Source organism: Trachinotus anak, unplaced genomic scaffold, assembly GCF_046630095.1.
Source record: "Trachinotus anak isolate AG129_WGS33_773 ecotype Australia unplaced genomic scaffold, CSIRO_AGI_Tana_v1 ptg000010l, whole genome shotgun sequence".
Taxonomy (NCBI): domain Eukaryota; kingdom Metazoa; phylum Chordata; class Actinopteri; order Carangiformes; family Carangidae; genus Trachinotus; species Trachinotus anak.
The window spans coordinates 13004687-13019378 of NW_027273861.1; the positions used below are offsets into that span (position 1 = coordinate 13004687).

The following is a 14692-nucleotide window of genomic DNA, read 5'->3' on the forward strand; positions in this document are numbered from 1 at the left end:
ATTTTAATGGGCGTAGTAAATTTACGACACCCTGGTACTGGTGAAAGAGAAAGAAGGGTTATTTTGAAAGGCTCTCTCTCTCTCTCTCTCTGTCTCTCTCTCTCTCTCTCTCTTTCACTCTCTCCTTCTTCCCCTGTTCTCTCCGTCGTTCAGAGGAAAGTCAGTGGAGTGTTGCCATGTCTTTTGTGGTCTGCTTTTACCTGTAGTCAGCCTGTATGGAAAGTGTATGAAAATATCCTGAAAGAAATGAAAATGCTGCAAAAGAACTTATATTTCTCCAACACTCAGCATAACGGCTTCATTGTATATTAATACCACATTATATTTTTAAGGAGGAACACTGGCCATGCTTGCACAGTTTCTGCAACCCTCCATGGCAAAATCCTCTGAAGCACACAGCAGAGAAAACAGAGCTTGTGGATGCAGAAACTAACTGCACCCTTCCTGTCTTTTCGTGCCTCTCTCTCCCTGCAGGTGCTGTTTGCTTTGAACCAGACACTGCTGCAGCACGAGGGCGTTCGAGCAGGCAGCCTGCAGGGCTCCTACACCACCGAGGACCTCATTACACACTACAACTGTGGTGACCTCAGCTCCATCATCTTCAACCATGACACCTCACAGGTTGGTCTCCTCTTTTAGATTTTACAGGGTGGTTCATCCCAAAATTAAAAAAAAAAAAAAAAAAAAAGCATTTATTATTTATTTACCCTTTCCTAATCTGAAACAATTCTGAACTTTGTGTGTCTGCCCTCTGCACAACAAGGTAGCCTGTGCAGCTTCATGACAGCCTTCATCATATCAGCTGCAGTGTTTGCCATACACTGATTTATATCTAGAGGTGACCCACAATATCAACACCACATATCGATGTTCTTTTTTCTTTTTTTGTACTATTTCAAATGGGTTAAATCTTATTTCATTGTAGTGCTGCAGCATGATTTGCTCAGCCTTTCCTTTCCTTGCCTCTCTCTTTCTCCCTCTCTCACAAACACATTGAAAACATACATGTCTGTAAACAGCCCCTCCTCTCCATGCATACTCTGAATCAAAACATGATCATGCTAGTAAGGATTGTTGTTGGCTTTTCTCTGCAAAGAAGACAGCTGGAATAGCCGCCAGTCACTATCGACTGCTTGTGGATGATATTAGTGTTAATTCTTTAACTCTGAATATGAATAATACATGAATTTTGAAAACTATTTTCAGACTCAAAAGGACTCTGAGGAGGCAGTCAGTCTGGACCAGAGGTATGAGTGAAACAGAGTACCTGGAAACTTAAGAAAAAACACGTGGGAAAGCTAAACAGTCAGGTTCAGGTTGGCCTTCATTCATAAAACAATGTTCACACAAAAATACTTGTTTTTGGTTCTATCAGGTGGAACAACATTGGTTGGAGTTCAACTTTTAGTATTCTATGATTCTGTGATCAGGCCTAATACAATGATAAAAATATCATGGAGAAATCAGAAAATCTCTGAGTGCTATATACATTTTAATCGTAATGTGTTTATCACTTTGCAGGGCCAACCAAGTTCAGGGTTTTAGTCTGTCAGATGGAAAACATTGTTTTTGATGCTTTTTCTAGTGTGCAGAGAATAAAATTATGCAACTGAAAGCAGTTTCCCTATCGTTAAATTTTGTTTTCTTGAACAAAAGAATGGTCAAGTTTCCAACACAGTGAAATATTCACACACAATAACAGCTACAAAATAACAACTACTTCAGTCCAAAAACATCTGTAACGGTGTTCAAAAACCCATATCTGTCAGACCCTAGATTTGAGTTGGCAACCTCCTCATACCCACTTCTCTGCCATTACGCTATCGTCACCTCAAACTTTTCGGCTTGCACATCAGTTCCACAAAACTGCGCATTGCCATATTAATCCCTTGCAACCTCAAGTTACATGATAGTCTGACACTTTAATAGCTCTGGACTCAGCTGTAAATACACCATCTGACCTCCTCTAACTTTGTGTTTCCTAACATAGCCTGTGCTCCTTCACTGATGGCCAGGTCATTCATTTTCACACCCAGCTCTTCTGGCTGTTGAAAGGCCATTCAATATATAGTACAAACACACACACACATAGGCACACTTGTGCTACAGACACCGCATGCAGTAGCTCTCACTCCATCTCCACTCTTGAATTTAGAATTACGTAAAAAGCCCTCTCCATAAGTCAATTATGCTGTGTCAACCTCCCTCGCTGATCCTTAAGTCCCATTAAACCTAACACACCATGTAACCTCAACTCACCGCTCAGCTGCAGAGATTCCACATCATCCACACCAAAGACACGTACGAAAAGAAAACTTATGTACAAAATTCTGCCTTGACATATTTCCTCTTTTCTCCATCTTCCTCCCACTGTCTCTCTCTGTGTCTGTGCCTATCCAGCTCTAGCTCTGTGGGGGCCATGAAGAGCTTGTTAGCCACAGTTTCACCTGCAGTCGTAGCTACAGTTGCCTCCTGCATGAACACTTTAAATCATACCAGTTCGCCCCCGCTCCTCATGTCATAATAACATGTATTAACATTCCCCAGCACATGCTAGAGCAATCAGACGCCTGACTCTGACGCCTGCTTCTGTAGCCTGGTGATCTATAGCAGGTTTGTGTGTGTGTGAGAGAGAGAGAGTGAGAGAGTGAACCTTCAGGGCCGTAAAAGAGCAGGTGGTTTTTGATAGATAGGACCTAGTCCAGAGGCCTCCAACACCCCTGATGTTCTCCCAGCTCAATCTTCATCATATTAGAAATGATGGGCCCCAGAACTGCCCAGCAGAATGGTGCAAGGCAGGTTGTTGGCTTCAACACTCAGCTGATCCCAAATCCATCAGGAACACATAGTCACAGTGAGACAGAGAAGAATTAACAATGATAGGAAAGACAGAAGGTAAAGGCAGTAATGTGAAAAAAAAACAGATAAAGAAAAAAGTAAAAAACTTTACATGAAAGTTACCTGCAAGCACTTTGGCACTGAAGAGATCTCGGCGTAGCCTGCACAAAGATTTAAAATCAAACCTGAGTAAAATTTAAGCTAAATACTGTATTATTCTGATGTTTGCACAGGAACTGATTATATTCCCTCAGTTATTTCTCATGTCGTGGTAAGTCCTTGGTGCTTATGGTTTGATGGAAATGGAAGGGAAAAGAAATGAAAGGAAAGAGAGAAAAAGAAACGAAAAAAATGGAAAAGAAAAGGTGAAGAAAACAAAAATAAAAAAGAAAGGAAAAGGAAAGAAAGGGAAAATGAAACAAAACAATATAAAAGAAAGAAAGGGAAAAGGAAGTATGAGAAAGGAGAACATAAGAGAAAAAAAAAACTTCAAACAGTCAAATCAAAGAGAAAAAGAAAGAAAAGAAAGGAGGAGAAAATTGCTGGCAGGACAGACTGACTGAGAAAGTGAGTGCAGAGCAGTACCAGCAGTGAGAAAGGGAGGAAATATCTTGCTGTCACTCTACATTTCCTGTGCAGGTTGGGATAGAGAGCAGCTAATGGCCTTCCCTGTGATAACTTATCTGCATTTACTGCTACGCTCCCACCTTGACCCCTCTCCGACCGAGCACTTTTGTCTCTCGTCATGATACACTCACGCTATCCTCACTCATCAGAGCAATGATGAAGCGCTCCCGCTCCACCTCTCTCACTCTTCAACTTATTCACTCATATTCAGGATGAAGTTCTGTCAATCTGGATGAACCTGGGTCACTCACCCTGAAAAAATACAGAGAATACAAGGCCTCTGGCTACAGAGATCTGCCTGAATGTGGCTCTCAGTTACTGTATGAAGAAGCACACAAGTGAGTAATGTGGCTTATGTCGTACAAACCATTTGGATTTGATCAGATCTTGAAATTAACAACCACCAACCTGCCAAATGTGAGTAAAAACCAACTGTGATTGGAAGCAACCTTATGTTACTGTGGTTAATGTGAATGTGCAACTGAGCTCTCCTATCACAAAAAGGATTCAAATCCATGCAGCAGGACCAGAGATGTCATTTATTATTATTGTTGTTGTTGTTATTATTGTGCCTACATTACCCACAATGCAACTCAACAGCCAACAGTTGGGTCAGAGATTCAGGTGTGTTTTGCTAGTAGCAGGTAAGCTACTAGTAGCTGCTGGCTCTAAGCAGAGATAAAGAGCGGGAAACAGCGATCCGGTACGCCCACTTCTTTCACTGCTTCAGCTGACATCACTTGAGGCAGTTTAACAGATTTCATGCACAAAGGGCTTCATAGAACTGTTTCCCATATATGCAGCGGTACTCCCCGAGACCTGTAAACACACTTTGTTGTACAAAATCTGTGGAGCTCCCCTTTAAATAATGCACATCACAAATGGACTCGAAATAAACATCAACGTAGGTGTAAATCAGAAACAGAGCAGCAGAGTGAGTGAGAGAAAATGGGTGAGATATAGGTTTTTGGATGGATGCTGGGAGAGATGCAGGAGAACAGCACCTTGTTCACATGTGGTGACCGACCACCCGTACAGACGGCGATTGTATGTGCGCATGTGTGTGTTCTTGTCACATGGAAATACAATTCCAGATTGAACACATCTGCATATGTGCGTTCAAACACACGTGGAGACACAAAGACATACTGTAAAAAAACAGACCTTTGTTTCTCCATCATTTCATTTTGTCCAGCTTGGAAGGAGAAGAAGAAGGACCGAAGGCTGGGTATTCTAAGGATTGCTGCGTACTTGTGTCTGTACAGAGTGAAAGACGGTAACAGAAGTCAGGACAGAGGCAGAAATCCCACAGACACATTAACTGTTCAGAGCTCAGTTTTAATGATGAAAATTGCATTGAAAGGCATTGAAGCACCCTCCATGTAGCCGGTGCACCAATCTGCTCGCAAGCTCTTTGTGCATAATATTGACCTTTTACAAATCCCAAAGATTTACCATGAATTCAAATGACCTTAGAGCTATGTGGTTTCAGGGAAAGGAAATATGGCTTTTATATATTTGATGAAAAATATGTGATTGTGGTGTTAGTATTAGTGGTATTAAACTTTTGTGTATGCCACATATGCTAGTTTTCGGAAGGTAATATTAGTGGTAAAGAAAAAACATCATTGTATTCAGTTCTAAATGATGTTTATATTCCTTGGTAATCTGGTCAGTGGATCTTTAAAAATCGTGGACCACAGACAAACAGACTGACATTGTCACCTATAGGAACTGTCTGCATTAACTTTTATTTAATTCCATTGCTGCAGGAAAGCTGTATATTAACCAGTTACTGAATCCCTGAAACAAAAAAGCCTGTTTTCTTGGGCAGTTTACTGCTTACCATTCAAGGTTATTTGCTGGACTTGAACTGCTTAAATTTCAGTAAAAACTGGAAAAGTGGGTCTGTTCTAAAACTTTTGACTGGGTGTATATCAAGAGAAAGAGCCAGAAAAGTCAAATATATGTACAGTGATACCCTGGGAAGAAGTGAAAGAGCTAAACACATTGAAATAGAGACAGAAGTGTGTGTGCTTAGTTGCATTTCTGAATTGGACAGCTTAGACCCCGATGCCAAACCCTGGCTACCCCACCGCCGATCCCCGCTCATCCTCACAGATTAACAGTCTGTTGAATCCACTGATGCAGCCAAGAGTGGAACAGAGCCAGTGTGGCCTGTCTCTGCACTGTCAGGCTCTTAATAAATCACACAGCAATTAAACACACATTCACACACTCACACTCTAGGATATAGTGTGCACACATGCACTTGCATTCACGTATACAAACACGTCAGTGCACACACTCACACATGCAAAAGTGCAATAACGGCTTGCACACACACACACACACACACACACGCGCGCTTTTCTCCTCCCTCTCCATCCCCCATTCATTGATACTTCCTCATTTACAAACCAGCCTGTTGAGTCGAGCCTTGCATAGGTCATTTTCTGTCAAGCTGTCACATCACAAACACTCCTGGTTGCCAGGTCTCACACTCACACGGGCACACTCACATGCCAGCTTGCCACCAACACCCCCGTTCAGTCCTCTCCTTTCTTTCCATCTCCATTTTTTTTAACAGCCTTTCTTTCTTTCTTTGTGTGATGTACACTTTAAATGATGACCTCACCTTTATTCTGCTATGGATTTTCATCGTAAAGGTTTTTAAATTATAATTTTTTTTTCTCCCACTTTCTATTTCTCTCAGCTGCCTCACTTCATCAACAGCTCTCTGCCAGCTCACGACCGCATGACGGCCCAGCAAATTGACAGTTACTTCCGCCAGGAGCTCATCTACAAACGCAACGAGCGAATGGCTCGCCGTGTGTCCGCCCTGCTGCAGAGAAATCCTAACCAGACGTACTTTTTCGCTTTTGGTGCAGGTAAGGGACTCTGAAATACATGCAGGATGTGTAGGAATTGGATCAATTTCTCACCCTGGGACACTTTGAAAGGCTACATTAGCTGACCTTTGACCTGCTGGTTAGGGGATTTCTCTCTAACTCCAGGCTAAGCAACATGAGAATCCATCAGTGCAGCAACTCTAACCTGAATCTCTATTTTGCATTAAATGAGGTCTTTCCAAACACATTGTGATTGGAGCTGAGAGTGTGTGTGTGCATGTAATTGTGAAGTGAAAGAGAGATCAGGTTTGCTTTGGTCTGGAACACTGATTCTGTCAGCGTTAATACGTGTTTATGGTGAATAATTTGCTCTCTTTTGTGTTTGAAAGGAAAACTGGAGAAAAAGCAGGACAATAATCGTGTACAATGGTTCCCAGATCTCTGGCATGAACAAAATTGTGTGTCTGTGCAAGTATGTGCAGACGCACACATACACACACAGACAGAAGTCTCAATTACAGTCAACTCCCACCTCAGAAATGAAGAAACCATGAGCTGTTTGTTTCAATTAGCATTCCTGGCTAATGCTGCTAATGTTTCCTGAATGGTGTAGTGTATCCTGAGGGAAGAGTGTGTGCGTGTGTATCAACATATGCACACATATAAGTGTGTTTGCCCACAAAAACAGGTGGTGGGTGGGTGTCTGTGTGTCTGTTTACTGTATGACTGTGTGTCTGTGTTTGAGCATCTGAAAATGGGTGGTACCGCCTCTAGGGTGCATGTGTGTGTATGTTTGTGTGTGTGTGTGTGTGTGTGTGTGTGTGAGAGAGAGAGAGAGTGCATGCAAGTGTTTGTGCCACAGTGGATGATTACTGCTGAATGCCTGGTTCCTTCCTCTGAGCATTTTTCGCTCCCTCTGCTCTTTGTGTTGTTTGGACAAGGCCAATGATGCACCATCCAGCTTCCATGTGTGTGTCTCTACATTAAGTTAGTACATGTTCTACGACCGTTATGGAGGTATGCATTCGTGCAATGAAAAAAAAAAACACAGATGTTTCACTGAAGAGCACACAGATGAAGGGCGAAGTGCTGATGATGCGTCCTTCTCCTGTTATTCACTGTGTTTATGAAACAATGAAAATAATGGGAACCTCAGAAAGCCAATGAACCCGGTCCAACTCCTTCGGCTTAAAAAGGCATTGAGGAGTTGGAATGGAGATAGCTTTCCTGTTACACGTTCAATGAGGGATGACATGATAGGACCATTTTTTCTAAAACAATAAGATTGGCAAAGAGTCTGTTTTTTTTACCTTTGTCAAAAACATGCTGAAAATATATAATTTAAGAGGTATTAACATTATTATTGTATTGTGTCATATCTGATTATTTGCAGGACAGCATCTGTGTGATTTGTATACAAAGGTCAAGTTGAAGCTTAGATGCAGCTTCACACTGGGGTATGAGAGCTCAGTTCAAACAAAAGCACAGAGGGCAGTAAATATTAAACTGATCTTGTGAGTTACTTGATGAAATGGCTGAATCCTGCTGGATGAAGACAGCAAAAGAAAGTGGAAACATTTCTCCCAACTGAACAGTACATTACTAAGGCCTGTATGTCTAAATTCTCTTGCAAGCTCAAGTTGTTTTACTGGGCAGATCCTGAATGTGAATGTGAATGTGTATACAGTCACTGTTTGAATGTGTGGAATGGCAGCGTTGAGAAAAAGGATGGTGTTCAGCCAAGAAGTCCTGTGTGGATAAACATGTGACTGTGTATGTGGCTGTGAGTCTGAGACTTTGTCAGGTTATATTACGCAGACTACCAACACTTCCTAACAAGCATTTTTACTTGGAATACATAGTGATATGATAGTATGCAAGAGTATTCAAACACCATCTACACAAAAATTACATTTGTCATCCTTCACTGCTAATTGCATTGTCTAGTGAATTTGTGTCATTTAGGAAATTGAAGTGAACCAAAAGGGACCTGTTTAGCTTAATAAGACAGGCTCATTTTACCATTAAAATCTGCTCTCATGGAGCCTCATGTTTTCCAGGTTGGCCTCCTTTAAAATGTTTGCCCTTCAGTAAAGCAGCTGTGTGTTAGCTTCCCCGTGCGTCCAACCTGGCCTGGATAGACGGGGAGGTGAACATGTGTGTCAGGTCACCTACAGGCTGCAGCGTTGTGTGAGAGAGGACTGACAGCTGGTGTGAAGTGATAAGAACCATTACAGTTATAGCCTGCTACGTGCATAAACACATGCACACACACATGCATATACTTGGATTCATACTTAACCATGCATACGGCACTTGTGCACATACTTTGTAACGTGCACAAACAAACACACTGAATCACACACATACAGTGAACACAGGAGGCTTGGTGAAGGCCTTGGGAAGGCATAGCAGATAGCAGTTGATGAGGGCCACACTTAAAAGCGCAGGGGAATTTCGTGCTGCACGTCCCTTCGACTTTGCGTTCACAATCTGCATGTAATTAGTGTCCGATTTAATACAGCAGCAGCTAATTATACACCTAGTTACTGGGGCTGCCTTCTAGGTTCATTCAAGGAGATCTTTGAAGCTCAAGAAAGAAATCAAAAACTAGTGATGATGGAATAGAAATATACTCATTAATTACACTATGTGAAGAGAATTTTAAAACTAATGAGCCTGCATGAAACTATCACAGAATATCACTGATTAAATACATTTTTAGAGAGATTTGTAAAAGTATTGCAGTGGAAGTCATTTAACATACTTCTAACAAAATTAAAGTGAAAGTCATTGAAACTATCGTCATGATGTGGTATCTGCACAATAAATTCAAAGTTCAAATTTAATGGCCAAACAGTTATAAGTTGTAACTGAGTAATTGCAGATCTGTGTAGAATAGGAGTTATTAACTAAATCTTTTTCACCATTGTTTCTTAGCCTACCACCTTATGCCTACTGTAGTTTTATAGTGATAGTAAATCCAACTTAACATCTGTCTACCACACTTATCATGTCTCCTCCCATTAGTTTCTATACTCCTGTAAAGTCATACACATTAAGGAAGGAAACACACTCCACTGGTTAGACTGAAATTGTGTCTCAGATGACAAACTCCAAGCTGTATTGTCTGTTTGAGAAATGCCATACACGTCTCTAGATGCACGTCTCTAAAAACAGGACGCAAAAGGCTTAAGAAATTGGGCTTAATAAATTCTGTCCTATGCTGTAATCACAAAGCTTCCTTTCTCTCCTCTCTTATTTCTGTTTTTAGGACGCTGACTCATGTCTTTACGGTCCTGTAACTGTCCCTGCTGGTCCCAGTTTCCCATTGGCCGTAACCAGCCATGAAATTTTATCATCCAGTGATGCCAGGATGTATTAAGTGACAGCCTGGACTCCCAGAAATCTTGAAGATTTTCTGGGAGTAGCTCTGGAATCGAGCAGGCTGACTGAGTTCTGCTCATTGTGTGATTACAATCTAACCACAATACATATTTTGAGTAATGAAGAAAAATAAAAGGAACTGGAGGTGTCAAGGTTAAGATTATCCAGACATATTTTAAAATAAATACAACCTGGGGAGATGTATTACAGCCATTTTCAGACCAAATGTGGGCGTTTAATAATGTGATCACATAAAATCCAATCTTTATGGTCAGATCTCAAAAATCACATTAACATGACGTGTGTAACTGCAGGCAGTGGGCTCATGGTATGTGGCTTTTTCACGTGCATTGTAAAATGGAATAATCGTAACGTTGGACTTGAAAAATTTTGGACCTTGGCACTGTGTCTGAACTCTCTGTTACCATAACCCTCTGTTTGCGTGCGCCTTTTTATGTCTGTGTCAAGTGGCTGTTTTTGTGTTTATCAGGTTGCATTTCTTCCATGCAACAGATAAATATTAATGGCCCCTCTAGCTGCCTTTGCCTTGGACCCTTCACTTCCAGTCTGAACCTTGTCCAGAGCACCGAAGGGAAAACAGGACTGTCGGGAAAGAGCCGGGGCAGCACTCAGGTCAAGGCACTCTAGAGTTACCGATGTCGTAGTCCGATCCAGCAGTTTTTTTCAAAGGGTAATTAAACTATACGATGTGTGTATAAAGTGGTTCAGGCAGGAAATCCATCTCAGCTCAGCTCAGCACCTTACTTCCCAGCCTCCCCCTTTCCTCTCGGTGTACACCTACACCTTCCTGTGGCATAAGTACTTTAATGTGCAAAATGTATGCTTTTGTCCTCGCTAAAGCAGTTTCTTTGTCTTTTTCCCTGCCTCCTTTTCCTCCACCCTGCACACATCCGCATGCACACACGTGTTGTATCAGTTATTTTCCTCACTTTCACCAACAGGTTATTAATACAAATTACAGAGGTAAGAGAGCTCCAGCAGGCGTAATTGAATTACTCCAGGCAGTATAAAAGAGACTGAGTGAGCAGTATTACCCTCTGACTGGAGCCTGCTGTTGGGCCAAGATTTTATGATATCGATGGTCTACAGCAGCAACTCAGTCATATTTCAGTCAGTAGTACTGGATGTATTTTGAATTGCTGAATTCTTATGCACTGAGCTTGTATTACTGTAAGTTTCGATTCAGTAGTAGCTCCATATTTTGGTTTACACTTTTAGGCACAAAAAAAGTTCATACAAGGTTCAGTCTTGTTACTTCTTTCAAGCTGGAGTTTTTTTTGTTTTTTTAAGGGGGGTTACCAGAAACATTACATCAAATAAAAGTTTCTCTGTGTCTGCTGGAAGTATTTGCTAACATGTTAGCCATAACAGCTTTACGGGGTGATAGGGCTATGTCTGTCAGCTTGTTTCATCCTACACCAAGGAGCCAAAAAAAAAAAAAAAAAAAGACATAGGAAAAAATTAAAGCAGCTTTAAATTAACAGTGTGTCATAAGCTCATTCATTTTCTTGCTGAGTTTGACAAGAATGTTGATGCCACTAAATTTGAAGCTACAGCCAGTAAGCTAGCGTGAAATGTCAAACCATTTCTTTTTGGCTGAAGTGAGTAACACTGTGTCACTAAGTGAAAATATATCAACACATTTCTATTCAGCTTTTCCCTCTTCTTTTCCCTCTGTCTCCTCACAGTCTGTCATCTTGTTCCTGAATGCCACTGTGGTAACTGCTGTTCACTATTACTACTAAGTATTATGTAATGGGGACCAATCATAGACACCCAGTGTAGCATGACGTAGCGTTCTTCGTGAGGCCAAGTGAACGCATCACAATTTCCCCTTGGACAGAATGACACAGCAACACCAGATGATAGCAGTAAAAAGGAAAAACATGCTGGCAGGCACATTGTACACACATTGGACACTTGTTCTGTTGCCATTGTAAACAGACACAATCCTCAATGCACTTTTTTCCATCACTCACTCACCAAAATATGAATTCTCTGTCGCCATCTCTCCACAATTACACACAGATGAATTAACATGCAGTCATTTTTACACACAGGGTTATCATTTGTGCTGAAGAGTGGGGCAGTGCTGTGAGGGTAGGCAGTGTGTTGTTGGAGCTCTGTGGTGTGCTTCAGCAGGTTTTCATTTGCCAGTCCTCTGGCAGCCGCTGCCAGCTCTTATTGAAAACATCCCATGGAATTTCCTGACGCTGCCACGGCCTAGACTCCACTTCGCACACATACACACTTGCACGTGTGTTTGTGTATGTTTGCGACACGAAAGTCATATGATCCGTAGAGATATTTATCGCCAAAATGAGTAGTTGCTGTCAAAAATACACATGTACTATTGTTTGTTTTGAAGTCTGAGCCACTTCAGATCTCTTTGCTGAAAGCTTATTTTTGTGCATACGTTCTGCTACGAAGGCCCATAATGGCCCATTGTACAGGCAGAGCAGGACCATGTGTTTTGCAGTCGTTTGTGGTGTTGTGGTGTTGAAGTGATGACTGAGGGAGAGGGTCTGCCTGCCGTGCATGTCACTTTGTCTCTGTGGCTCTTCCTCTCTCACTGCGTATGTGCTTCTCTCAGCCCTTTTCCCTGTCTGTCTCTGCCCGCCTAGAGCCCGGTCTGTCTTTAGCTCTGCTTCCATTCGGTTTGTTTTAAGCTGCTATGCTCTATCTGTCCTCTCCATCTGGTGCTGTCTCGCCTTTATTAAACTGACGCCATCTCTTGCTGCTGTCTAGCTGTGTCTCTTCTGCTTCACGCCATCTTCCCCTTCACACACACAGAGCAGAAACATTTTATGAAATCCCAGAGATCCCATGTATGTGCACCATGTGCTGTCCTCTGCTCGGCAGAGAGGACGATAGAGAGAGAGAGAGAGAGAGAGAGAGAGAGAGATGGGGGGGGGGGGGGGGGGGGTGCTTTCCAAGTGACAGTTTTGGCTTAGCACAAATTAAAATTTATTTCAACAGCAGTGTGGATTGGCCTTGGAGTCAGTGTTATTTGCTGCAGCGTGACAGTGTATGTGTGTCACTGCGTAGCGTTTAATTCTTTGTTCCATCCTGCCTCACTGTCCATTAAGGTCTCTTTCAGCAGTACACACTTCCATACACACTTTTATATGCTTGCTTTAGTAACTGTGTTGTAAAAGTTTCATCCCGATAACAGAAAACATACACATGTATTTCTAAATGTTCTTGCCTCTTAAAAAGTTTGTCTGTTGCGCTGTGACATCAGCCCATGTGCTCCTACAGTTATGTTCACAGTACATGCAACAACAACAGTCTTGACAATTTGATGTTTATTTAAAAAAAAAAAAAAAAAATCTCATCTATGTTTCATTGTGCAAAAGTACATGAAATTGAAAAAAAAAAGCCTTGTAGATTTATTAAATGTCATGCGAAGAAACATATTTAGCTTTGAATGTCGAGTACACAGATTGAAGACTGGATACTCTAAATCTAAATCACCTGGATTATGGACATAATGCACATAAACTGTGCTGTTTTCAAAAGCAGTCACACAATATTCGAGTGCCATTTAATAGTGTATTGACAGCAACAATCCTGCTTTCCCTTATGCTGTACATGACATTCTCTTTCTAACACAACTAAATATGGCCGAGATATCTGTTTTTCCCACTCTCACTAGTTGTAAAACTACTCAAAAAAATTCAAATAAGACCAATTTGTTTCTGCCCCATATGAGCAAAGATGATGGGATATTCGTACACATACCTTTCAACTACTGTAGCAACGGAATTAGCACCAATGTGATGCCCATGTAAGGTCATGTCGTCTTGTAAATGTTCAGGAATGTTACTTTGTAAGTTTGCGTGAAAATCGTCTTATGGTAACTCTTAGCTAAACTGGTTGGGTTCTTTGCTCTAATTAAATCAGTACAGCTCATTAGCTTGTTCAAAGATTACACACTTCATTAGCAAGTGAAAGAACATCTCATAGCCAATAAGCTTAATGCTACATTTCATAAACACATGGATGCTTCATCTTGCTTGCTTTGATCTTTTGAGCTTTAAAATTGGCCGACACGCACAAGGCAGAAAGTATGTAGACCCAAGAATACAAGAATACAAAGGTTCAATTCTTGGGACCCATAGCTCTGCTGGTTTTCCTGCTCAGTGGTTAATTGCATTCACCTGTTGTCCCAGGTGTAAATCATGTCCTGATTAAATGGCGAGAATGAAAACCAGCTGGCCTCAGGGTCCTGAGAAACGCCTGCTGTGAAACACAAGTTTCTGCCTCTCAGCACAGACACGGACGCACACTCCAGAACACACTTATACGCACACACACGCGAGCTAGCACATGCATACTGTAGGCTACATGCACTGTCGCATGCTGTACCCGAGCTCATGCCTGTGTCGTGTACGCCAACAACACACACACACACACACACACACACACAGTGACACACGTGCACAAAAATGCACACCTTTAAAGAACACATAAACAAGCTGACATGCACGTGAGCATTTGTAAGGAAAGGAAATTGTTATAACTTTCTTCCTCCTCACATGAAAACTCAACGTGCCTCCACTTTAACTGAAGGGTGGAGGAGAGGAAATGAATTGACGAAGCAAGGAAGAGATGAGAAAGATAATGACCCCTATGAGACAGAGGAGGATACTATGGCCTCTTCCATCGTGTGTGTGTCCGTAAGGAAGGAGTCTTTTCTCCACTAGCTGACCAGCTGCTCCCTACACTCTTGTCCCCGGCAGGGAGAGACGATGCAGACCACAGCTGACAGAAATAAAAACACACAGTGGGGGTAATTTTCACTTATTGTTGTTAGCTTCTCTGAAGGCCCAGCTCACCTCCCTTCCTGTTTTTATTTCCTTTGCGCCCTTGTATTCCTCCTCCGCCACTACTTTCTCTTTCACTCTCAGTGCTCCTGTGTTTTTCCCTCACCTCACCCACTTTCTTCACTTTCTTTCTGCCCA

General features: G+C 41.8%; 1 protein-coding gene across 1 annotated transcript in view; it reads left to right on the forward strand.

Moving 5' to 3' along the window:
* trabd2b (TraB domain containing 2B) overlaps positions 1–14692 on the forward strand; it is a 63992-nt gene that overhangs the window by 38279 nt on the left and 11021 nt on the right. The window contains exons 3-4 of the mRNA XM_071487681.1: positions 475–621; positions 6182–6356. Coding sequence (XP_071343782.1) covers positions 475–621; positions 6182–6356 — 322 coding nt within the window. The remainder of the gene's footprint in view (positions 1–474; positions 622–6181; positions 6357–14692) is intronic.